Raw genomic sequence first — 24,136 nt, 5'->3', positions numbered from 1 at the left:
GTGGTTGATTTTTATTTATTTATTTAAAATAAAGGAACTTATTGTGGATCGGGATGTAAAATTAAAACAAAAATTCAACAATCATTAGATATATTTTGGTTATAATAGTTATACCCAAATATGTAACATTTTTCCCCAGCACCTTGTGAGCATTATTTTTACCTTAAAACTCAATATGATTCTTACAAGATAAGACGTAATCTGAGATTAATGATTGCGTTAAGAAATATGTTTCAGTCGCTTATATTATTCATTACTATTTTTCCAATCAATCGAATGACTTCTAAAAATGTATCGATTTTGTTAAAAGTACTATTCTAGAAATGTACATTCTTCTATGCTGCTACTGTACTATGTATTATCTTTTTTGATATATTTGTCAATAAGTTTAAAATAAAATTTCGGAGACTCAAAAATGTATTTAAGTTGCAGATGAATATTTATATTTATCGTTCAATATGAACAGTAGTATTTTATACATATATATTTATATAATTATATATATTTACACTATATGATAAATATTGATTTTTGTGCTTACTGAAAAATAGTGATAAAATATAAAAGGATTTAATATCACTAACATGAGGGGCTGCAAGTGAATTAACGCAAACGGTGCAATTTTGCATATTTGACGATGAACTTTTGCAGATGTTCGTAACAAAATGCAAACTTCCCCATCGATCGATTCCATTAAATTAATTAAGCTACAGTATACAAATAGCGCATTGTAAAAAAACATGTAAAAGGAATGTTAGTCGAGAATGTACGTTCTTTATATTCATATATATATTAAAATAAAAAACAAGGGCCGAAATACTGAAAAGATTAAGGACGGTGAAAATAAATATAATAAATTAAGGAATAATACGATATATATATATAAATAAAAAAGGAAGACGGAATTTTTAAATCAAAGCGTGTGAGTGAACTGTATATAATCTAACTCACATTTGACCCTTATCGATTGTAACAAATGTTACAAGTACAACACACAAACAACACACGATATGAAACGAAAGCATGCCAATTGACGATTTATGTAAACGTTCTATATATACACATATACAAAAAAACAAATGGTCTCAAATCAAAATTTACGATTGTTCTTTTTTCCTTCATGTTATTATTGTATAAATGTTTTATATAAATATATTCTAAAAAAATATAGTTTCGCTGTAACATCCTCGTCTGTTTAAAAGATCAACTTAATTAATGATTATTCACAATTTCGTAACGAATATATTTGGAACAAAAAATTTTGAAATCGAGATATGTCTTAGACAATATCGTATCATAATATTTAGATCTAATAATACACATTTTATTAATAGTTTAAATTTTAACTATGTACAGTATATTGATATTTTAGTTATTGTAATAAAATTGATTGGCTCTCGATCGTTTCGATTATGGCAAAAAAAGTTATTTTCAACGATTCGCACACAATACATACAAATTAACTGCGATCTAAGATGAATTTAATAATTTTTTCTAGCTTTAATTAATGTAATTTAACTGTTACAGTAAAATTTAGTTGCGAAGATCGGTCAATACATCACATCGTAAGTAGCTAAATATAATTTAAGTGTTCCGAGTGGAAGATAGAATAACATCCCTTGAGATAAATAATTCACTTGATACATATAATCCACAAGTCGCTCTACCGTTTAAAAATCATTCAGGAATAACCAGTAACCATCACGTGATTTTTTCTTTGGAGCTATCCAGAGGACCAGAATCAGTCAAGGTTCACTTTCAAGATATAGCAATACACATAATTCGCGTTAACAAGAAGATGATTCTAATTATATTTTTTAGCCGATACAACAAACCAATACTCCTCTGTGTCCTTTATATTGAATATAATTTTAAGAGCAAGTGTTATATATTGTTTATGACAGCTGACTCTTGAAAGTGAATCGACTATAGAACTAAAAATATAAGCTCTTATACAAAATACATTAAAACTTGATCTATGTAATATGATTGATAATTATATCATACTTTATTTTTTATGTAGAAATGTTGCAGCCTGGGATCAAGAGTAGAGCAGCATGCAACCTCATACTCGACTGGCACATGTGATTTTTCTTACCCAGATTCGAGATGCCCCGTAAAAGGAAACAAGAAAGCAAGATTAATATGAAAAAGCCCCTGAAAATAACTTCCAACCGTGAAAGTACTGCTAGGAGGAGACATCTATGAGCGCAATTGTTTACATATATATACATATAAAAAAATACATATGATTATCATTTTTTAAGTAGTAAAGCAACTGATGGACTCTTGTGTATATTTTAAATGGAATATCCGACTATTTAGACTTGAAGATGTACTTTGACCGGCTTCTAGGATTTTATTGTAATTGCGTTGAAGTATTAAATGAAACCCATTTACTGCATAAGTACATTTTTAAAACCTTAACACAACGTTCGCAATTAGATCGCGTTTTTATTATTATTGCCTGTAAACAATACGCACGTAATTATTCAACAGTCTATCATCCCTGATCGATTGCGGACAGATTACAACCTCAATCCATCCACAATATCGGCGTATATCATTTGAATTGCGCTTGGAAAAACATTTGTTGCTGGTTAGTGGTGGCCATCGGCGGCGGACTCGCGAATCCTCCAAAGTTATTGGCGTTCGTGTTGCCCATCATGTTGTTGTTGAACGGTGGCGCGGTCGGGGTCTGGAACGACAGTTGCGTGCCGACGAAGCCGCCTACGTTTTCAGCCATCGGATTGTTGTTGAACATTGGCTGTTTGATGGGACTCGACGGATTGCTCTTGAGCTGGTTCATGGACAGCGGCGGTCCCGACTTTGGGCTCTTTGTGCCGAATAAGTCATCTATGTTTATGTTGACCTTGCCGCTACTGTCGGCCCAAGTGGCGCCTAACTGTTGTTTGTTAGAGGAATTGGTTGAGGAAGATGATGTGACGTTATTGTCAGAGTTTGCATTACTGGGATTTACGGAGACGGGTTGAAGCGGCACGCCCCCTCCTAACAAATCTGCAAAAAATAAGTAATGTGAAAAAAATAGAAGGGGAAAACTGCAGTAAGCGTAACTGAAAAATAAAAGCTTACCATAGTATAAAATGAATGTGCTTATAAGATTAGATTGTTAATAGTGTGAGAGATAAAAACAAAAATGATAACCTAACTAAAAAAACTGACGGAAGGGGGCGGCTCTGGATCATAAAGGACCATAGCTAAATTAATTAATTAAAAAATCTTTTACAACTGTAACATTTATTAGTTAAAAAAAAATTAATACAACATTGACGAGCTAACATTTATCAAGTAATAATTTACATAGTACTGCTTATTTAAAAGGAATGCTCAGAATATAGCATCGATTTTTTCGTAAAGTAAACTCTCAAGCAGACCAAAAATGCTCTTTGCCAGTACTTCGCATTCTTGGATATCTTTGTTTTTGACGTGTTGCGGAGACGACGGCTCTTTAAACTCCATCATCCACATTTTCATCTCGAATAACTGGTCGTAGCAGTGCGCTCTAAGTACTTCAGGCGGACAACAAGACAAAGCCGCCAATAGCAACACTATAGACGCAATCTGAATCTTGGAATCGCGGTTATATCTCAAGCACCAGATTAAATGCAACGTTTCCGAAGCAAACTTCAGACTATTCGGCGAATTCCTACTCGAAATCAAGACGATTGAAAGTACAGAGAGGAACTTTTGCAGCAGTATATTATCAATATCTCTCTTCAAAGAGTGTCCAGATAACGTCAACTGATGTTTTCCGAATCCGTAAATTAACGGATAGAAGAAACTACTAGCAACGTTTGCAAAAACGTTCTTTTTAGCTTTTGAAAATGGATGGGCACCCTTCGAATGAAAGTATTTCGTTTTGGGCTCTAAACGTTGAAGGATAACCCGTTCTGACATTGCCAAAATCGTCTCCGACATTTTTGGCTTCTCATCTGGATCTTGAACGTGTTTCTTTTTACTCAACGGGTCATTTTCGACGTTCTTCATTGTGTATTTATTGAACGTATCCGCTATTCTATTGGCGGCGCCGGCCAATATATCCAAGAATAAGAAACGTGTAGCCACTGGATATTTCCCAATAGGCGTATGAAATTCGCGGCAAATATGTTCAGCGCTCTGCACTGGATGAATGCAAACGATGGCGATACAAGCAGAAGTTCGTACAAACTCAAATTCTTCCATCGTAAACCTTTGTTCGAGATGAACCAATAGATTTAACAAGTCTATCGCTAATTCAGGATCGTCGTTTTGCAACTGCTGGTATATGAGCGTCTCGGCTGTATTAAGAGATTCAGTGAACACTTCATGATCTGTAGTTTCCAATAAACTATTGTGTAAATCGCGTAAGAATACCGGTCGTTTCTGATACGAGTCGGGTACATCATTGCTCATATCGTACGGCTCAAAATCGTCGTCCGAATCTAAATCTACCGGATTATTTATGATTAAGTTAGGCTTTAAGTTAACTTCGGCTGCAGGCGGTTTCAAAATTAGTTTGAAAGTATCATTTTCTTTTGAATCGATCGTCTTGATTTCTTCTATTGTTTTCATGTCCACATTATCCTCTTTACTTCCATATATTCTCTCGCGCATTTGTTGAATGATCGCAAAGCTGCTTTCGTATATTATATCCTTCTCGTATGGCAGTGGCTCGAATGCTGGATCTAAAATGCATTTTTCGCTTATTTTTTTCAAGCTTTCATAAACCTTCATGCAATCGTCGCCAAAATCTGAATAATCGAATTTCAAACTCGGTTTGTCTATGCCGTATGTATCGCTCAAAGATAATAAATTCAACGATAGCTCCGCCGTCGCCATACCTAAGACCCTAACCATAGGGTCAGTCGATTCTAAATGTAATGGAACACCATCGTATAAACTATTTTTAAGCTTTGTCATCATGTGCTTATGTAGGTTGAACTTAGTCAAATGAGTTAAATATTTGATACTCAATAGAATCGCTTGCGATATGAAGACCTTTTGATTGAAAGTGGTATATAGCAGTGAACTCTTCATTGACCACGTCGAAGCCATTCGTATGATCAATTCGGACAGATGATTCATTTTATGGATATTCTCCTCAGGAATTGTGATGGTTAAATAAAGGACTAGATTCTCAAGGAGCAGTGTATTTTGATAATTAATGTTGCTCATTATTGGAATTTTCGTCGTTAAGACGTATTCCCAGTCTTTGCTTTCTAGCACGGCGGTTCCCAACATGTTCAATATGGGAAAGAAGCTGGCCTCTTTTGAGTAATTGAGAGGTACGTGCTGAAGAAGCATAACTGAAAATATTTCAATCGCTCCGCGCGATAGATTTTCAAGAACGTTTTGAATGAGTCGTTTTCTCAAATATGAGCAGACATCGTTCGGTCCAGCCGTAGTCCAAGACACAAATACATGGATGATTTCGAGGATCGGTTTCGATCGTCGTATGTCGTTGAAGTTTACGATGATCTTGCTCAATATATAAGACAAGAATTTCAAACTATACTTTGCATCAGCGAAATAGCAACTGTCAGCCATTACGTCCACAGCGCTCACTAAATGATACGCCAAGAGCGAGCAATAGTTCTCAGTTGAGAAATCTGTGGGCGTATTTTTTTCCATAACGTTCGCTACTCTTTGCGGTAGAGAGATCAAGTATTGAACATATTTTTGCCATTGCAGAAATAAACACGTACTTTTGTTCGTGCATACTTCATCTTCGGATTCTATCAGTGATATATTAACAATGGCGATGAATATCAAGTCGCTTCTAGTGTAGTTTTTGAGCAGTTCGATTAAAGCGAGCGTTTTGTTTTTTTCTCCCTCTTTCAATCGTGCGCAAGTTGTTGATAATGATTCGAAGCTGAACTCGAAGCACTCTTCGATGAGGAACGTTTCAGCGATGTTGGAGTCGAAGTTTTCGCCGTTTCGCGGCCAATAGACTTCGAATTTGTCAATTAGTGCGTTTATTATCGAAGGATAGGTCGTCTCCGCAAACTCCGACCAGTTCAAAGTCGAGTCGTCTTGCGCGCAGAGCCTCTGGGGCGTGATCGGTCCAGGTAAGAGATTTAATATTTTTCTGAGCTTTCCGCTGATCAGGTTTAAGTCGTTTTGAGATTTGATTCGGTCCATGCCGTTAATCTCGTCTAGGAATGCCTTGCAAGTGCTGACGATGACACTCTTATAAGTCTCGTAAGGTTTATCACAGATCTTGGATTGTCTGGCATCGTCACTCTTTGCATCCTCCGCTGTCTTCGCCGAAGACCCTGAAATTCGAACAGCGCTCGCTGTGTTCCGAACTTTTGAGATGGCTTACATTTTAAAGTAAATCATGCAGAACACTACCACAACTTGTGTGAATGGATATTTGGATTAATACATTTTATGTACTATTTACTATAGCATACAACGCAGATACATAAAATGGGAACCAATGCAAATATACAGATTAAATAATACTTGACTGATTAAAGTGTTAGTATTATCCAATGATATGAATGTCAAAATGAATGATAAAATGTAGATAATTTACCTCCCAAATCTAATGTCATTGCTGACATTTGCGTAGTTAGTTGAGCAACTGGCTGCGAAGGTAGAGGTATCTGCGAAGTATTGATAGATAAGTCTAATAATCCCGAAGAAGGCGGCGATGATGTTGGACTTCCGAGTAAATCGATCGTTGGCATGGAATGCGACGCATTGGGAGCTATGGCGAAAGTATAATTTAATAACATCCAATCTCATGTCAAGATCAATAAATAATATAATTACCATTGAAATTTGTCGTAGTAAAGGCACTGCTAAAATCAGCGAATTCATCCGTTGACGCATTAGCGACACTGGAGAGCAAATTTTCCGATTTTGAACCACCAAACGCTTTGGCGAAATCACCGAATTCTTGGCCTTCTTTGACGGCAGGTTTTTCTTCCGACCTAGTATTTACAAATATTTTTTAATCACTGCTTTTCAGAACTAAACTTAAAAAAAAAATACCTTGGATTGAAATCGTCGTCGTCATTGTGAGTAGAGACTGTCTGAAATAGATCTTCGGGGTTGGCAGTCGGTGAATCATTGGCAGCAGATTTGGCGAATTGTGCAGCAGCTCCTAAAAATACATAGATTTATGAGCATCAAGTTTTAGTCATCATGAAATTTTTCACATATTCAAAATATTTACCGAGATTGATTTTTTTAACAGTTCTAGCTGCATTTACGGTTTTCGCCGGAGAACGGCCTATTGATAGGTTCACTTTGGGTGCATTAGAAATAATAGAACTTTTAATAGGCATGTCGCCATTGTTTGACCTTGTAGGAGGCGTGTCGATGGTGTCCGTATAGGCTTCAACTCTATAAAAATGAAAACACATATTTAGTATAATTTACTAGGCATTGGTTAATGATTCATAAATTATCCACGTTTTAACCTTTACTCGACCATGCGCCGAGCGGCAGGGCTTATTTGCAAAAATTATAACTTAAACTTATTTTTTTTAAACCATTACAACTTTTTAACTAGTTAACGTTTTAACATTGAATATAAAAAACAGTCTTGTAATGATTGTTTTTTATATTCACAATGGTAAAATCAGTAAACGTCAAATTGTGGCTAGCGTACCAATAAAATAAAAAATAAATTGATGTTTAGAATACATATTTAAAAAATAAAAACAATACTAATCATGATAAGACGATGATGAAATATATTTACTTATTTTTAAAACAATAAATATCAAACTTTGTGACCTGTAAATAAATTCTTTATTTTTAACACTTTACGGTCAATTTACGCGGCGATATTCACACGACTGTTCAACTTTGGTAGTGTTGACAGCGAAAAAACGTCCATACGTTACTTGTTTTGAACCCAGTTTCTCAGGCATCATATCAATAACAATGACCTATTTCAGTGACTCTCAACCGGTGGTATGCGTAGGTCGAAGTACTGGCAACAAACCTCAGATTGGAGATTAATGAATAACGTTCGAAGGTTGTAAGTAATAAAATAGGGACTCGAATTTTATCTAGTCACAAAAGAAATAATATTTTATGTAAGGACGGAAACTAAAATTTATAGGTATATCCCAAAGACCCGAGACAAAAACGTTGACATTTTCTTTAAAATTTGTCTTTCTATGATGTCATTGCTGATGCGATATACTTTATTACGATTCATCAAGTAGATGCTATGTCTGTAGCCAATATTGTGGTTTTTAGTTTAGCGCTGTACCGTTTTAGATAAGCCTCAGATATTTAAGTCATTTTCTGGCCGATACTGGAAAAGTTTTTTTGACTTCGCCCTTTTTTGTAATATTATATTGTGTTATTGTATTTTTTTAACCACTTTGTGATAATACATGATCTGTATTGAGAGATTTTTATCGACTTTAAATTTGTAATTATTTTGTTTTGTGATTTTTACTGTGATTGTTATAAAATGGATAAAAAAAAAGAAACATTGTTAGAAGAAAGTTTTGAAGATATTCTTTCCCAACTTTCTAATGAATATGTAGAAGACATCAACGAACACAGTGATTCTGAAGAAGTTTTTGGGATCATAGTAAGTCCACAAAACTGCAAAACTGAAAGATTTTTCAGAAAAATATCTGTTGCAACATTGGATTGATCAGAATATGACCCCCTAGGAAATATGAACAATTTTAACCCGCCGTTGGTCGCACGGCGGCGCAGCGCTCACCCTATCGGTTTTTTTGATGCCGTTTTTTTTGTATGAAACATATTAACTTGCGGGTCCCTCTACTTTTCAAGAATTATGTTTTCTTCAATATTGCAGGCTCAAACACGTGTTTACTAATTTGATATACATTTGGTTTTGCGTATTAGTTGTGTTATATCAAGGATCGAGAGAGAACGTTATTTACGCGGGTTAGATTCGTGCTGGAAATTTTATTTTTTGGTAGTTTCTTTTTATTATTATTTACTTTTTTGTTATTATTATTATGTTTTTAATTTATTTTATAAATATATTTTATTAAACTCTTTTGATACATAGTATAAAAAAACTTTTTTGAATTTTTTTTTGATTCTTTAGATAATTTAAAAAATTAAACAAATTTATCGCAAAATTTGCAAATAAAAATATAGCAGTATTTAGAAGAGAAACCTGACACTACGATAATTCATCACCCAGAACCAAGTGAATAGAATCGTCCAAAATGTAATTTTTGCCCTAGGAAAAAAATCGCAAAATCACCATCAAATGCCACATGTGCTATAACCCAATATGCAAAGAACATTCATCGGAATTATGTCCAGATTGCATAACTAGGTATTCAAGTAATCAAGATCAAAAATAATATATATTTTTTCATGTTATTTTTAAAGTTTTAGGCATATATCTAAAAAAATTATATTTTACTTTTAAAATATTTATTATTTTATTTTTCTGCTTTCGTTATATAAATAAAAGTTTTAAAGAATTTATTTATTTTATATATACAACACTAAAATAAACCAAAAATAAAAAAAATAATAAATAATTAATATTTAAACTTAAAAACAGAAAAAACTGAGAGGCGGCTATTCGCTCAGGCGCGACCAACGGCGGGTTAAAGGTGTCCCAGTTCATTGGTGATGATTCGTTCCAAACAATATCAGAGGAGACAAACTAATATCGGAAGAAAAATCACTGTAACTTCAGAATTTAAAAATTAATTTTGGCAAGAGTTTTAAAAAACATCAATCCTAGAAATTATTAAAATCATATTTTAGAAAGACAGTGAGTCGACAATACATAAACGTAAATATTAAATTGTATTAGTGTTAAAATATATAATATGTATAAATAATAATAGAATATGTTTTTACGAGTGTGTGACTCTATTGGAGGCGGGTGTGCGTTTTTCATTGTATTTGTTAATAGTTAAATGAAATTTATTTGTTACATTGTGCAAATAGCAAACAAAATGTCAAAGTTGCATGGTTGGGTGCCGTGCAAATATCATCGCGTATATTGACTGTAAAGTGTTAAACATTATTTAAATATTTTGATTTCCTTGGTATGCGATTCAGTTTTATAACTGATTTCATTATTACGAATATATATTATGTGGGATATTTTCGTAGAAAAAATCTGTTAACATTGCTTTGAAACGATTTTTTTACCTGAGTTTTGAGCCTCTGGAATTTTGAATATCGATTTATTTAAACTATTTTAGTTAATAGAATATTAGCAACATCTTTGGCTAAAGCGCTATATGAATATGTTACAGTAAATACATAGTTCAACGTGTGATTTTGTTATATGAACGTAAGGTTTCTGAAATGCACAAATTTGTGCACAGGGTATTTAATGTGGCCATAAAAATAACAATATCTCAAAAACTATTAAAATTATTTAGGTAAAATAAAAGGCATTGTCAAATAAAAGGATTGTTTTAAATTCACAACTATATCAAAAATATTTATGCATTTTTTAATTCTTTTAATATAACAAAAAAAAATTTAAATTAAAACCAGTTTTGAACATATGCCAAATTTTAAAACATTTTTCTGTACGCAAACTATAAATAGACCTAGCTATTTTATCATTTTTTTTAACATACGTGACACCTAATTTTGCTCTTGTTTTTTCCTGGTACATGTTCCGAATGCTTGACTTCAAACCTAACAATGGATTATTCCAATTATCATTTTTTTAGTTCTACTTAATTCCATTAGTTCATGAACAAACAACAAACGGAAGGTATGTTATCTTCAGCATTGCCTAGATTTTAAAATCTTATATTTATAACTGTTCCAAATGGCCACATTTAAAAACATAATCATTGGTAACGTACGGGACCGCTGGGCGTGTAAATGTGAATATGATATAAATGTACATATATACTACGCTATGAATCATTTGTGGTGAAGTTTGGTTTTATCATTCAATTAGGCCATTGATAATAATAACCATTTATATGCGATTACACTTTAGAATTTAATAATACATTTTGTTTTTTGAACAGGATGCATTTCCCTATCTAGCAGTACTTATCACTGCCTATGCGAAATATAACTTCCAGAAAAAATATTATTGTCATTATATTATCATTAAATCGGCCCATTAATAATAATAATGACCAGTCTTCGATACAATTATAGATTAGGATTTACTACGTTTTTTATTGTAGAGATAATGACTATTTTTATTTTACATTAACACATTACGGTCCGCTATTTTCGCGAAATTTAAAATGTTTTGACAAAGTGTGACTTTTATCAAAATAATTAAAATATATATTTATTACCAACTCTCGATAAAAGCTTAAAATTTCTTTACGTTCGCACAATATTTTTACAAAGTTAAATTAAATTATTTGTAATCTTGGAAAAAGATAAACAGACTGACTGCAAAATTTTGCTAACAATAAAAAACGGACCGCAATATGTTAAACAAGAATTCTTAAGAATTTGGTAATTCTAAATGCTGTTAAAATAGTGAAAAAACATATAATACAAACTTTGTTCTATTGTTGTGCCTATTTGATTTGGTTCCACCCTCATCTTCAGAATCTTCTCTTTCCGCATCATATTGCTCATCTTCACCGTTATAATCAGAACCTGAAAAGTAACATGTGTAGAGTAATTGAACGATAAAATATATTAAAATCTCAATCGATTCTAAAATTATAATTACCCCATTGTGGCGTCCTACGCGAAGAATCCCAAGATTGATCTGTATAGTCTCCTTTGCCGCCCCCACCTCCTCCTCCGCCTCCACCCATAGTATCAGAAGACATTCCTGAAGTAACAAAAATAAAAGATTAAACATCTAAAATTAAAAATAACATTTCTTTGCAAAATTCTTACCTATGTATTTATCCTTATTCTTCTTCGCTTTCTTCCGTTCCTCTCTAAGTTTCTCATCGTCTTGGATGAAATCGATGAGCTCTCTAACTTTATGTCTCACGTTGACACCCTAAATTAAAAAACATACGTTAGATACACATTTGTATATAAAATACATTATTCAAAATATACCTGATCTTTTCCGTTTTCATCTACGTGAGTGTAATGTTCCAACGATCGTAAATCGTAGATGTGTTCGCGAGCAGATGTAACCACTCGTTCTGAGCCGTTGCGAACGAGGTAACTTAAGAGAAGAAGGCACTGAAACGTCGATAATATGAATCATTACAGCTCTCTAGAATGATAATATTTGAACATACTTTATACGTTCGTCGCCATCGGTATTTGTTATCTTGCAACATTCGTCGCCATAACATCGACATGACTTCGGGGAAATGTTCGTAAGTGAATGTGGCCGTAGCCAACTCTTGCATGAGTTGACCGGTGGGTCCCCATGCTTCTTCGTTGGTGGCTTCTCTCACTTTTCCCTCGATCTCGGTATAATTCATCACAACATTGGTGCTAAGAATTATAATAAAATTATCAGTATCCTCAAATTAAATACTTAATCAATCAGGAAGGATTGACATACTAAAAGCTAAAATTGTTAGAATAGTTTTATAAGTTTCCAGTATAATTACTAATGAATTGTCATGAGCTACGCAATGTCATAATAAAAATATAATGTAAACATGATTTATTCCTCACATTTTTCTTTAGATTTGTCTATGGGAGTGAAATTACTGTTAACTATTGACGTTAGTCAGTAGTACTGATTAGTATACTTAACTACAGTATGTACCGAAATGCCAACAAGCCAATACATATAATATATTATATTTTATATTTTTAACTTATACTACGATTCAAAATTTCGGCAATGATTCTTCTGCCATGGACATTAATTTTCAGTAACATTCCAGTTACTAAAAATTTGTTACCGAGACAGGTACATCACTGCCGAAATATAGAATCGTAAGTTCTAATCGCGATGAATTCTGGAATTTAAATAAATAAAAAAAGTTCCTGCTGTCATGATAATTCAGAGACAAATGTTCAGTATTATGATGCACGTCTGCCGCTCTGGCAATTGTACAAGTGGACTAGAAAGTTCCGTAGTACTCTTCTTGACAAAAGCAAACGAGTAGTGGCAAAATGCAGATACTACGTTGAAAATACAAATTTATTAATATACTATTTTTTGTTAGGCTGCAAAGTTCTTGTTCAAAGTTCAAAGAAATCTACCCTTGATGTTTTAAAAAAATGACATTTGTCAGATTTTTTTGTATTGACTGAATGTTCCGTTGGTATTTATAAAAGTGAAATTTTATACGTTTGAAAAATATAATCTAAACATGCCATGAAATTAAGCAAAGCGATTATTAATTTCACAGTTTTGTGTTAATGTTATTGTTATTAATAATAATTGATGATAATAAAACATGTATACAATTAGAAAAAAACGGTCGTTTTTTGTCATCAAGGTCAATTCTTGGACTTGGATCACGCTTTAAAAAGCGCACAATTGCCATTGAATTATTAAAGAATCCTTTCTTAACAAAACGTTATCTGCGACTTAACTGATAACACGAAGTAGAATCCGAGCTATGTAATTTGCGACCATTGCGAAACTCGTTTGTCGATCATTTTTATTAGAGTAATTCGCAGATGTGCCGATGCATTGTTCGGAAAGCGTCTATTGAGATGAGCGTATTGTAATGTTAATTGAACGGGAAGCAGCGAAGCGCGCAAGGCCGAGGCCGGCGATGTGTCGTAAGGGGCGGAGGCCGGGAGCGTCCAGCTGTGAGGTGACAGGGGGGCGGGCGGGCGGGAAGTGGGAGGTACTTACACTTTGTCGGCGATCTCTCGCACTTTCCACATGCTGATGAAGCGATCCATGGCTGCGGAGGGCGGCGGCGCAGTCCCAGAGAGCGCTGCCTCCGCGCCACACGTCACCAGCGCTGCACCTCACGCCCGTGATCGCTACTGCCACTCCGACGCTCGTTACATCGAGTCGTTTCGTTACTCTTGTCTATGGTCAAAATCACTCTCCTAAACAAATACTAGAGGTGATCCAATTACAGTTTCCGAGCTTTTTTTTTAAAAAAAAAGAGTTTTTTAATCGAACATTAAATGTATTTCATATTTTATGAAAAAATAATATCAATTAAATGCCCGCCTCTAGATCATTTGCAGCAGTCGATCCTTTCGATGTAAGTTGAGATGACTTTTTACGCCATCCATCAGTGTGGGAGACTCTTGGGTGAAAACCCAAATCTTTGAAAGGAAGTGACCTCTCGGGCTGGCCGTGTAAGGTAGAGCGCAAGGCACTGCAAACGCAATGCATGCAGTGCAATGCAATGCCGGCCAGTCAGCGAGAGCACGTCTCCCTGAGCGCTCGGGAAAAACACTAATGCATCTCCAATAGCATATTTAGTACTATGGGGGGTAGGGAACCCGTTCACCTGGCCGTCACAAGCTGTATGCCCACACATAAGGGTTGGAAACTAACACAGTTGTAATAGTTAGCCTAATGAATGAACTAAGCTTGTACGTTAACAACGAAGATAATAATGAGTTGATTGAATCCCACTTAATACCTCCGTTAAATATATACTTAATCGAGCAACAAGAATTAAATGAAATACACAGTGAAAGTGAAAAAAAAGCTGATAAAATCGAAAAAACTTTGATAATCAAAGATATGAATGAAGCCTTCATGCATCTTGACGGATTTTTGACTATCATGGAAGAATGTGATCCCAATGGAGAACATATATCTCAGGTACGTAGGACGATTGAGAAAGAAACATCATGTTATTTCTTTATCAAGAAAAAAAGGTGATATTTAACTAACTCTCAACAAGTTTATAAAGAAAACACCTGAAAGCACTTAAACATGGTTCGTTAGCTTAATTATATATATTGATAAATAAATATTTTCAATATATTATTTATAAATATTATACAATTTTTAAATTTTTTATATCTTTCTACTTTCGAACAATCAACATTCGCATACATTTTCAGGAAACAATTATGTGTGAAAGTCAAGGGCCGCATGTATTAAAAAATAAATGATAAACCTGAATTACTTTAAATAAAACATACATCTATAAACATATAACATACAAAACTAATAAATTAAAAAAATTCTAAATGCCTAGCAATCCGGCCATTTTAATACTTTATGCATTTGACACACATGTAGGAAAATCTTCGGGAGTAAAAGTTTACAGGAATAATTCTATCGCTGATTTTTGCGCTTTATGTAAAATAAACGTTCTTCTGTTGTTCAACTACAATTTTATTTTTTTAAATCTACCGATAGGAAGCGTATGGATTACTTTAGACGGCATCTATCGTTGATTCACCATTCAGAATATTTATAGTTCCCTATATTATAGGCATTGAAAGCCATAAATCTCTTCTGCGATTTCATTAGAAATATTGACATTTTATCTTGCACATATGGAGTTTTGGTTCAGTTCGTATGGGACAATGCACACCTGTTGAGGTGATTTGTGTCTGTTGTTTTGTCTTGTTTATATTTGTATGTATTATGATGTATTTGTACTTTTGACTATCGTGACGCATTGGGTTTGCCTGTCAGGTTACGATGGTTATAATTTTAATAAATAAATAAATAAATAAATTTGTTAGGAAAAGGCAGAACGTATCTCTGATTGCTGAGACATTCTCACTCTCATTTAATAAAAAAAAAGGTTCATGCACATAGCCATAATCATCTGATGGCAAAGATAAAAAACGTGAGCTCCAAACATCCCCCGACTTCAATTTATAAAATGTTTATTTTTTCGTATTTTTGTATTATAACAAAATGTTGATGCTTACATTATACGGATGTTCCGTCTTTTCATTACACTCCGATAAATCTCACACATTTGAAAATATATATATAATGAAAAAATTTTATTAGTGCTTTTATAATTGTGGCGGGGCGAGAGGGGCGAGAGGCGAGCGACGGAGCGTGAGGGCAGTTAGCGGTCGACCGCTACGTCAACGGTACGTACGCACGCCAAATAATAAATAATGATTTCAAATGTAAATGTAAAAAGTATTATGGGGGCCAATATAGATTTGTTATGGCCAAAACTGGTCGGCGCAGAAGTAGTGGTGTTGTGACGGTTCTCTCTCTTCCGGCAAGCTTGTAAGGGTTCGGACGCGTGCCGTCGCGCGTCCGCCCCATTTTAACCATGTAAACACTAACCGTCAATAAAATATACTACTGCAGCGGCTCAATCTGTGTCTCATTGCCACCCGCCATCATCACAGTCCCTAAAGTATTTAGTTCATAATTGCAATCATTTTCGTCTGATTCCGATTCGAACATTTCAATTACGTCTTCGTTATCCGAGAGAAATTCTACACCTTTAAATTGAAGATCCGATTCATCAGAAACATTATAACTTTTGGCCATCGCTAATAATATTATTAAAATTATTTAACGAAGTGAAAATATTAAACATACTTGTTTAGTCGAAAAGTAATTGAGAAACGCGGGAATATTCTGCGCTTTGACGTAAATCTCCCGACGACAGCTAAACAAAGACTGACGTACGTTTGAAACGCTTGACATCTCTCTTTGTTGAGAAATTCTGACAAAGCGATATAGCACGGGCGCGTGAAAGTTAAATAAATGATATATGGTCGCAATTTTTTCGATTACGTCTTTAAACAATGTTTTGATTTTTTTAGCACTGGTAACATCGGAGCCAATTGTGTTTGTCGGTGGGTGGGTTCCTTGCTGTCATTGTTGAATTGACGCATTCGTCGCGAAGGCGAGTTGCAGCAGCGTCAATCATGAACCGCAGGAAATCCAGCAACTTCACCTATGTCAGTTCTTGCGTCAAATACATGATATTCTTCCTCAACTTCATATTTTGGGTGAGTGCTTTTTTGCATCATATTTTTATAACGCGTTTCCGGGAACTGTCAACGATCCTAATCGTTATGTGCCTCTATTCGCTCGATTGCGCAATAGTGTATGCGACGAGGATAACCCATTATTTATAACAATGCATTATAAAAAAATATAAAAAATAACTCCATGGGATGTTGAATCATACTCAGAATATGATTCATTATGTTATATATTATTAAAAAATTATTATGGCTTGAAAAGTACGATATACTTTGTTTGACCTCAATAATGTCTTTGTCTTTTATAGATTTTTGGAGGATTATTAGTGGCCATCGGTCTGTACGCCTTTTACGAAAAGGCATCGGAGGCATCAGAACTGATAAAGGTACAAGTAATGGTTTTGTATATAATTTGAAAATTAAACAAAGACGACCATTGTTTAAACATTGTGTTATTTATTTACAGTTGAATACCGTCTTCGACGTGATATTGAATGTTTCTTTAGTGCTGGTGCTGGCCGGAGCTGTTGTTTTCAATGTCAGCTTTGCTGGTTGCGTTGGCGCTCTCCGTGAAAACACGTGCTTGCTCAAATTCGTAAGAACGAAACATTTAACATCGCACACCAAGTACTTGATAATCTGAATATTGACATTTTTCAGTATTCGTTCTGCTTGTTGGTACTATTCTTAATTGAAATGGTAGTAGCCGTCTTGGGATTCGTATCTCCTAGGGCGGCTAAAGGCCTTTTTCAAGAATCGGTCACCGATAGAGTGGTGCATGCTTATAGAGAAGATCCTGATTTACAAAATTTTATCGATTTTGCCCAACGAGACGTAAGCATGACTATCTTTATATCTTTTTATTTAAAAAAATATATCAATTAATACTATGTTTCAGTTCTATTGTTGCGGTCTATCGTCCGAAGGCTATATGGATTGGTCGAAGAACGAGTACTTTAACTGCTCTTCGCCTTCTGTGGAAAGATGCGGAGTACCTTATTCGTGTTGCATTAATGCCACGCACATTTCTTCCGGTTTGGTCAACATCATGTGCGGTTACGGTGTTCAGAAGTTATCGGTGAGTATAAATTCGTCAGTATTTCTTTAACCCTTTGACTGCAGATGACATAAATCGCCAGTATGTATTGGGCACCTAAATGTATCATAAACCTTTGAATTTTAGGGGGCGTAGCCCTAAGGGTGGTTGACCTCGCGGCCAATGAGACTTGTGTGAATCTAGATGGACTTTTTATTAAATTATATTTACATTCGATTATGAACGATTAACGGCGTGACGTTTCTCGCGATGAAGGTGGCGCAGGTGGTGATGTCTTAGGGCTCTTGTGGCTGCGTGCGGCGAGTGGTTTGGGAGTTCCAGGAGTGATCTTCTGGTCTGTCGGTGAGGGCGTGTGGCTAGTTCCTCCGGATGGCTGCTGGTAGATCTTCTCTCTTTGGCTGGGTGGATCGTTTGCGTCTCTCTGCTGTCTCCGGCCGTCTCTTGTCTGGTGCCTCAGCCCTTCTGCCCTCTCCTCATCGGAGTCCGGGCTTATATCCTTTAGGGGTTGCACGCTTGCTGGCCAATCGCTGCAGTCGCTTCGTATAACTCGAGAAATCGGATGTTGCATTTTCGAAAGCTAGTTTTTTGCTTGTCTAGACTTTCGAATTCTTCGGAAAGGGTTTGCAATGTGGTGATTGATTGCGTCCGTACCGTTTTGTCACAAAAGGGATTCTCTTAACGACTCATGTTGTGTGGTTAAAAGATATCCCTCTTGTGCCATGATATTTGTCTCATTGTTAATGAATGACCGTTTTTGGTCACGGTCATTAACAATGAGGGTTGCCCTTTTTTGTATGTGGACCTATTTGTGTGGTCGCCACAGAACCTTTTAATATGTTTTTTTTTTCTATAATTTTAGGTTGGAAAACACTTTCATTTATTGAAATAATATTTAAATAACTCATGGCATAAATAGGTGCTCCCCCACATATTAGCAAATTTCGAAATGGCGTGCAAAAATATCAGCGGCAGTGAAAGGATTAACCACTTTACACGCGGTCCCGCACGGGTGTGGGAATTTAGAAATGTCCATTACACGCGGTGTCGCGCCCATGCGGGAATATGAAAATCGGATTTAAACGCGGTCCCACATATAAACGTGATTGTATTTGTCGTTATACTCGGCTTCCGAGTATATGCAGGAATCCCGGCATTTCATTACAAGTAAAAAAAGGGTCTTTTTTTGCTTTGGAATATATAGTCATAAATTAGACAAATACAAGGCAGTGTGTTATTCACATTTTTTCCCCTTAAAGTATTTCTCAATTGCAGTAGATCCATTGTTCATTATTGGGTTTATTCCATTTTTTTATTATTGCTTGCGATTATTTAGAAACGGTGGAGAAAATATTTACAGTTACAGGATATCACATCCTGTTGAAAATAAAAATAATGAACTGGAAAACACTTGAGAAATATATATCGTCAGTTTGTTTAACTTTTTTTAATGTATAAGGATTTAAAAAAATATTTATAATATAATACTTATTAGTTTTATTGAAAATTTTATTCATTATTACAAGAATATTTTTGATCGGGTACTGCAACGTATACTCTTACATCGGTGCTAACAAAAAATCTTTCTAGCAAATTTCCCATGGTCTAATAATAATGAGAATAATAATAACAATTATAATAATAATAACATTCTTAATTCAAAGTTTTTTTTTGAGAAGTCACAAAAGATTTGAAAATTCAAACCTGTTTTTAATTTTTTTATTGTAAATGTAATTTTTTGGATATATAATTTAAAAAAATATATTTTGCAAAAAATATAAATTTTTGAATTTTTATTTTATTTTTTCCATTTAAATGTAATTATTTACTATTATAATTTATAATAAAAAAATATGATTTTTTTGGAACACTTTTCAAAAAAAGACCTGCATGAAGTGGTTAAAGACCGATTAAAGTTTGAATAAAATCTAAATATATGTAGTGGATCCTCAAGGGATCCGGTAGAGGTTCGAAAGTGGAATGAAAGAACGATATGGCGTCGCGTTGTTTATTCGCAGCGGCGTCGCGGTAGGACAGGTTAGCGCCAGTCCTCACCGTACGACTGCCGGCTGCCAGCGAAAGAAGAGCGTTTTGCAGCAAACAGGCTGCTTTATAGGCACGCTTTCGGCCTTGACAATGTTTATGTTGGCCATAACCCAGTATACAATATACATACTAACTTAATCCTACAGCTTATGTACTAACTTAATCCTACAGCTTATATACTAACTTAATCCTACATATATATATTTGCCGAATTCTGATGTGAGGATTTTTATTAAAATGAAATATCGCTATATGAATTGTAATTTCACATTTTGTGATAAAAATAATATTAACGTCTGTTTTTATTCAATTTTTACTTTGAGTGAGGGGCCCTATGCGAGTGAATCGGTTGCGGCCCTGAGTAACATTACGCCCATTGTTACTTTCATCGCAATATATTGTGTGGCAAATGATCATGAAAATAGTTAATTGATTCTAATGAAAGTTATTTTAAACACAGTGATCAAGCAAATAAATATTTGTTTAAATCCCAGGAAAAAATGAATTAATAAAAACATTTGAATTAATATTTTTTCTATGGCTCTTGATATTAACGCACTATTAGCATTTACTTTAGTGTCATATTTCTCATGCAAGTAATCCTATATTATATTTTCAGGTGGCTGAAGCTAGTAAGAGAGTGTGGACTTCGGGATGCATTGAGATTGTTAGATCGTGGGCGGAACGAAACCTGTACACCATAGCCGGTGTAGCGCTCAGCATAGCTCTGTCGCAGCTGCTCGTCATCTACCTGGCCAAGACCCTGGAGGGCCAGATTGAGCTGCAGAAATCCAGGTGGAACTCGTGAGGTTTATCCCGCAAGCAAACCATCCTAGGGTGGGGGGGTCGTACAAGCCCGTCTCGTGTTAGGCTTCTTTGACTTGTCTGTGGTGTTTGTGATTTGTTAATTATGTGCGTGTATAATGTGCTATCCGATGATGATGATAATATTATTTTTAAAAGATGTGATATTTTCAACTTATTTTATGTTTTACGATTGGTCTCTAATGAAAAAAGGCTCTAATTTGAAATTTTACTAATTGTTTGGTAGTTTACTTTAATCTCGAATCGATGAAATTTCAAATTAGAGTAGCTTACTCTATTTCTTAGATTTTTAAATATATGAAATGTAAAAAAAGAACATATTTTTTGAAGATATCATCCATGAAACTGCACTATAAACCTTTCTTGATCTAATAAATTCAAAGTAGTGAGGAGTATTCAAGCAGAAATCGAAGACTATGATTTTAAAAATAATATCTGTACTCTGTTCTTTATGCAGTTAGATAACTGTTTATAAGTTTTGATTCAAGCTATTGAAATTTACGTTTTTAATCTACAATAATGATGAATAACAATAAAATATTTTCTTAAAATCACATTGAAAATAAATTATATCAATATAAAGGCGGATCCAAATCTCTTTCTTAATAATGATACTGTTTATGTCGGATTTTGGGTATTATTTTCTTATTGTTTCAATTAGAAATATTCAAATCAGTAGCTTTAAAATTAATTAGCATAGTTTAACTACTGTACTCGATGAATTGAAAATATACCGCTTATAAAAAAAAGGTTGGGGACTTCTGCTTGTATATTCTTGAAAATAAACTGAGAAGAGCTTAATTAGATTTAAATTAATCTTCTAATATTGTTTGGTTACGAAAATATTGTTCTGATTTATAAATGTAAATATTTGTAAAAAAAACCTCAAATTTTTGGCACAAATAATTGTATCATGCTCATAATTATTTATTTACTAAATTTATAAAAGTAGGGATTTTCGGTTACTGTAGTAGCAAGGGCGTCAATGTTTGTGTGCATGAGTGTCAATCGTCGCTGTATTCGTGTGACTATTTCTATTCGATTCGACGTCGGTAGTTGTAAAATCGCACTGTGAGTGCTTGTGATATTAAATGAAATTCTAATGAATGCGACTCAATGCCATTATTGAAGAGAATGCTACAAGAAAAAATAAATGAAACATTGAAAACACTATCTACCCAAAACGTATTTAAGTTTTAGATGTAAATAAATTATTCGATCTGAAAAAAATAAGCACTAAGTGCCAGAACATATTCTCGTATTTGATGTAGTGATATAAAAATTTGTTGTGAATAATATTTTATATGGAATATTATATTCGTGTGTGGTGTTAATAAGTGTATATATCAATACTTATATACCGAGTTTGATTACCATTGAAGCATTTAATAATTTTACTTTGTATTGTATGTTAATACATACATAAGTTGACCCAAAGTATCTCTTTATGTGTTGAATATTATTTTAATGTCATATTGAAGGATTATGTTATATAAATTTTAATCGTTCGTGAAGCTTTACCGTTATTCATGCTTGGTCATAAAATATGCCATTTAAGTTTAATACATTTTTTTGCAAAACTTTGCAAATTCAAACAGTGCTCATTCATTTACAGGTGGCTGGCACTTCAACGCCTGTGACGTGACGTCCGGCCTGAAGATCAAAATTTAATGCCTATTCATTCCGAATATGTCGATTCATTTACAGGCAGTCATCTGTCTACTTGTCGACTAGTCTATGCCATTCACTAGTCAAATCAAGAGGAATAGAAGCTACACACTTCAAAGGCTGTATGTGAGAATTTCTCTGTTCGCCATTTAATCTCAATTTTGCATTTATAATACGAATATTAGTATATTAAAAAAAATTCTATGCACACTTTGTAGTTATTCTATTGACTTATATCTTACAAGCGGCTCGTGTAATACCGTTAGTGTTACAGATAATTTGATGTCATATGATGTCGAGAAGCGGCCATATAATGATTTATTTATGAATCGTTAAATTGTTTTAATTTTTAACATTAAAATGTAAAATTGAGATACAATGATATTCGCTAAGAGCGTGTTGCAGTTAAAATCTTAAATGCCACTTGTAAGTGAGCACTAAGTTAAAGCCAAATTAAGAGATTTTTTAACCACAATAAATTAAATTGTATTAATGTGTAGTGATAATGTAGTAATTGTTATGATTTTAGCGTATTTTATTATTGTTCAAACAGTTCAAGGCTTGCTCAAACCAATGCAAAACACTGGAGAGACTTTTTACCATGACCAAATTGCAACTTGATAATAAAATACGGTAAAATGATTGATTACCGATAATTTTGTGTATTGTTGTTCAATAGATAAAATGTATTTAATTGTATGTTTTTATTTAACAATTTGACATTTTTTTACAAAATTAAGTTAAATTAAGATTTTGCTGTTTTAACTATCATTCCATATAAAATACGTTACTGCTTTTTGAATGTGCCCTTTTTTTTAATACCTTAAGTGAGGAGCTATTTTTATCCATTCAAAAAGCAGTAACAATTATTGATACTCATTAGTGTTTGTACATTATTAGCAGACCAAATGTTTTTTTAAATTCGGAAATCGTTACGATGTCGGAAATACTCTCTATCGGAACTGACTGAATGTTGTTTCTTTTTAATTTTTTTATAAAAATCGAATCTAGTTATTATCGTAATGATTTTTAATGTAAAAATTTAGGCGCGCGTTTACAGTGGTCTTCCAGGGTGAGAGGTTTTAACGAATTGACCTCACGTGTAAATTTTAAAGTGCAAGATTAACAAATAAAATTGATATTCTTATTTATGTATTTGTATATCTGAAGGATATTTTAGAATTATTATGTTGAAATGAATGTATTTGTCAATATTAAAATTTATTAATTAACTGTCCCATATTTTGTAATATAATTATTTTTATTTTTATTCAAATACGATCAAATATCAAAAATATTAAATTTAATTATATTAAATTAAAAATGAAATATCAAATTCAATTATATAAATTGTTTTATATCATATTTATTTAGATTTTTCAAATATATGACTGGAATAAATTAAAGTTGGATTATTATTATTTTATTTACTCAATGGGAGCGAAAGCAGCAGTGATATTTTAGAATTATTATGTTGAAATGAGTGTATTTGTCAATATTAAAATTTATTAATTAATTTAAGACAAACTGTAACTGTCCCATTTATTCGTAATGTAATTATTTTGATTTATATTCGAATACGTTCAATTATATAAATTGTTTTATATATCTAAAAAACATATTTATTTAGATTTTTCAAATATATGACTGGAATAAATTAAAGTTGGATTATTATTATTTTATTTACTCAATGGGAGCGAAAGCAGCAGTGAGATTTAATAAATCAGTTACTACATAAAGTTCCCATCCTAATCCATATAACATCATTTTGATATCCATGGAAAACCTTGTTTTATAAAT

At 33.6% G+C, this 24,136-nt stretch overlaps 2 protein-coding genes across 9 annotated transcripts; one reads left to right on the top strand and one right to left on the bottom strand.

The window, feature by feature from the left end:
- Positions 1 to 2,007: 2,007 nt before the first annotated feature.
- lqfR (clathrin interactor lqfR) lies at positions 2,008 to 13,841 on the bottom strand. 3 transcript variants are annotated; one of them, XM_088187080.1, is made up of 11 exons: positions 13,709 to 13,841; positions 12,180 to 12,381; positions 11,992 to 12,120; positions 11,821 to 11,929; positions 11,648 to 11,752; positions 11,472 to 11,571; positions 7,187 to 7,356; positions 7,003 to 7,114; positions 6,781 to 6,941; positions 6,542 to 6,715; positions 2,008 to 3,018 (listed from the first exon to the last, which is right to left on the bottom strand). In XM_088187080.1, the coding sequence occupies exons 1-11, from the start codon at positions 13,756 to 13,758 to the stop codon at positions 2,564 to 2,566; spliced, it is 1,767 nt and encodes a 588-aa protein (XP_088043206.1). In that variant the 5' UTR covers positions 13,759 to 13,841; the 3' UTR covers positions 2,008 to 2,563. The 3 variants fall into 3 exon arrangements, with proteins under 3 accessions (XP_088043206.1, XP_088043204.1, XP_088043205.1); XM_088187078.1 differs by lacking the exon at positions 2,008 to 3,018 and adding an exon at positions 3,242 to 6,296; XM_088187079.1 differs by lacking the exon at positions 2,008 to 3,018 and adding an exon at positions 3,242 to 6,275.
- Positions 13,842 to 16,578: 2,737 nt separating this feature from the next.
- On the top strand, positions 16,579 to 23,471 carry LOC148235241 (tetraspanin-33-like). Of its 6 annotated transcripts, none has more exons than XR_015809606.1 (7): positions 16,580 to 16,767; positions 17,052 to 17,129; positions 17,210 to 17,338; positions 17,404 to 17,577; positions 17,642 to 17,821; positions 20,463 to 20,755; positions 22,284 to 23,471. XR_015809606.1 is itself a non-coding variant. In XM_088186038.1 (7 exons), exons 1-7 carry the CDS (start codon positions 16,684 to 16,686, stop codon positions 22,306 to 22,308), a joined length of 846 nt encoding a protein of 281 aa, XP_088042164.1. In that variant the 5' UTR covers positions 16,580 to 16,683; the 3' UTR covers positions 22,309 to 23,471. The 6 variants fall into 6 exon arrangements, 4 of the variants coding, with proteins under 4 accessions (XP_088042166.1, XP_088042164.1, XP_088042163.1 ...); XR_015809605.1 differs by having other exon boundaries at positions 17,052 to 17,135; XM_088186038.1 differs by having other exon boundaries at positions 20,463 to 20,638.
- The last annotated feature ends 665 nt before the right edge of the window (positions 23,472 to 24,136 follow it).

The sequence above is a fragment of the Plectrocnemia conspersa genome, unplaced genomic scaffold, assembly GCF_051122295.1.
Source record: "Plectrocnemia conspersa isolate PC_06_02 unplaced genomic scaffold, ASM5112229v1 ptg000005l, whole genome shotgun sequence".
In the NCBI taxonomy this organism is placed as follows: domain Eukaryota; kingdom Metazoa; phylum Arthropoda; class Insecta; order Trichoptera; family Polycentropodidae; genus Plectrocnemia; species Plectrocnemia conspersa.
This window is presented reverse-complemented; position numbering and strand designations above follow the sequence as displayed.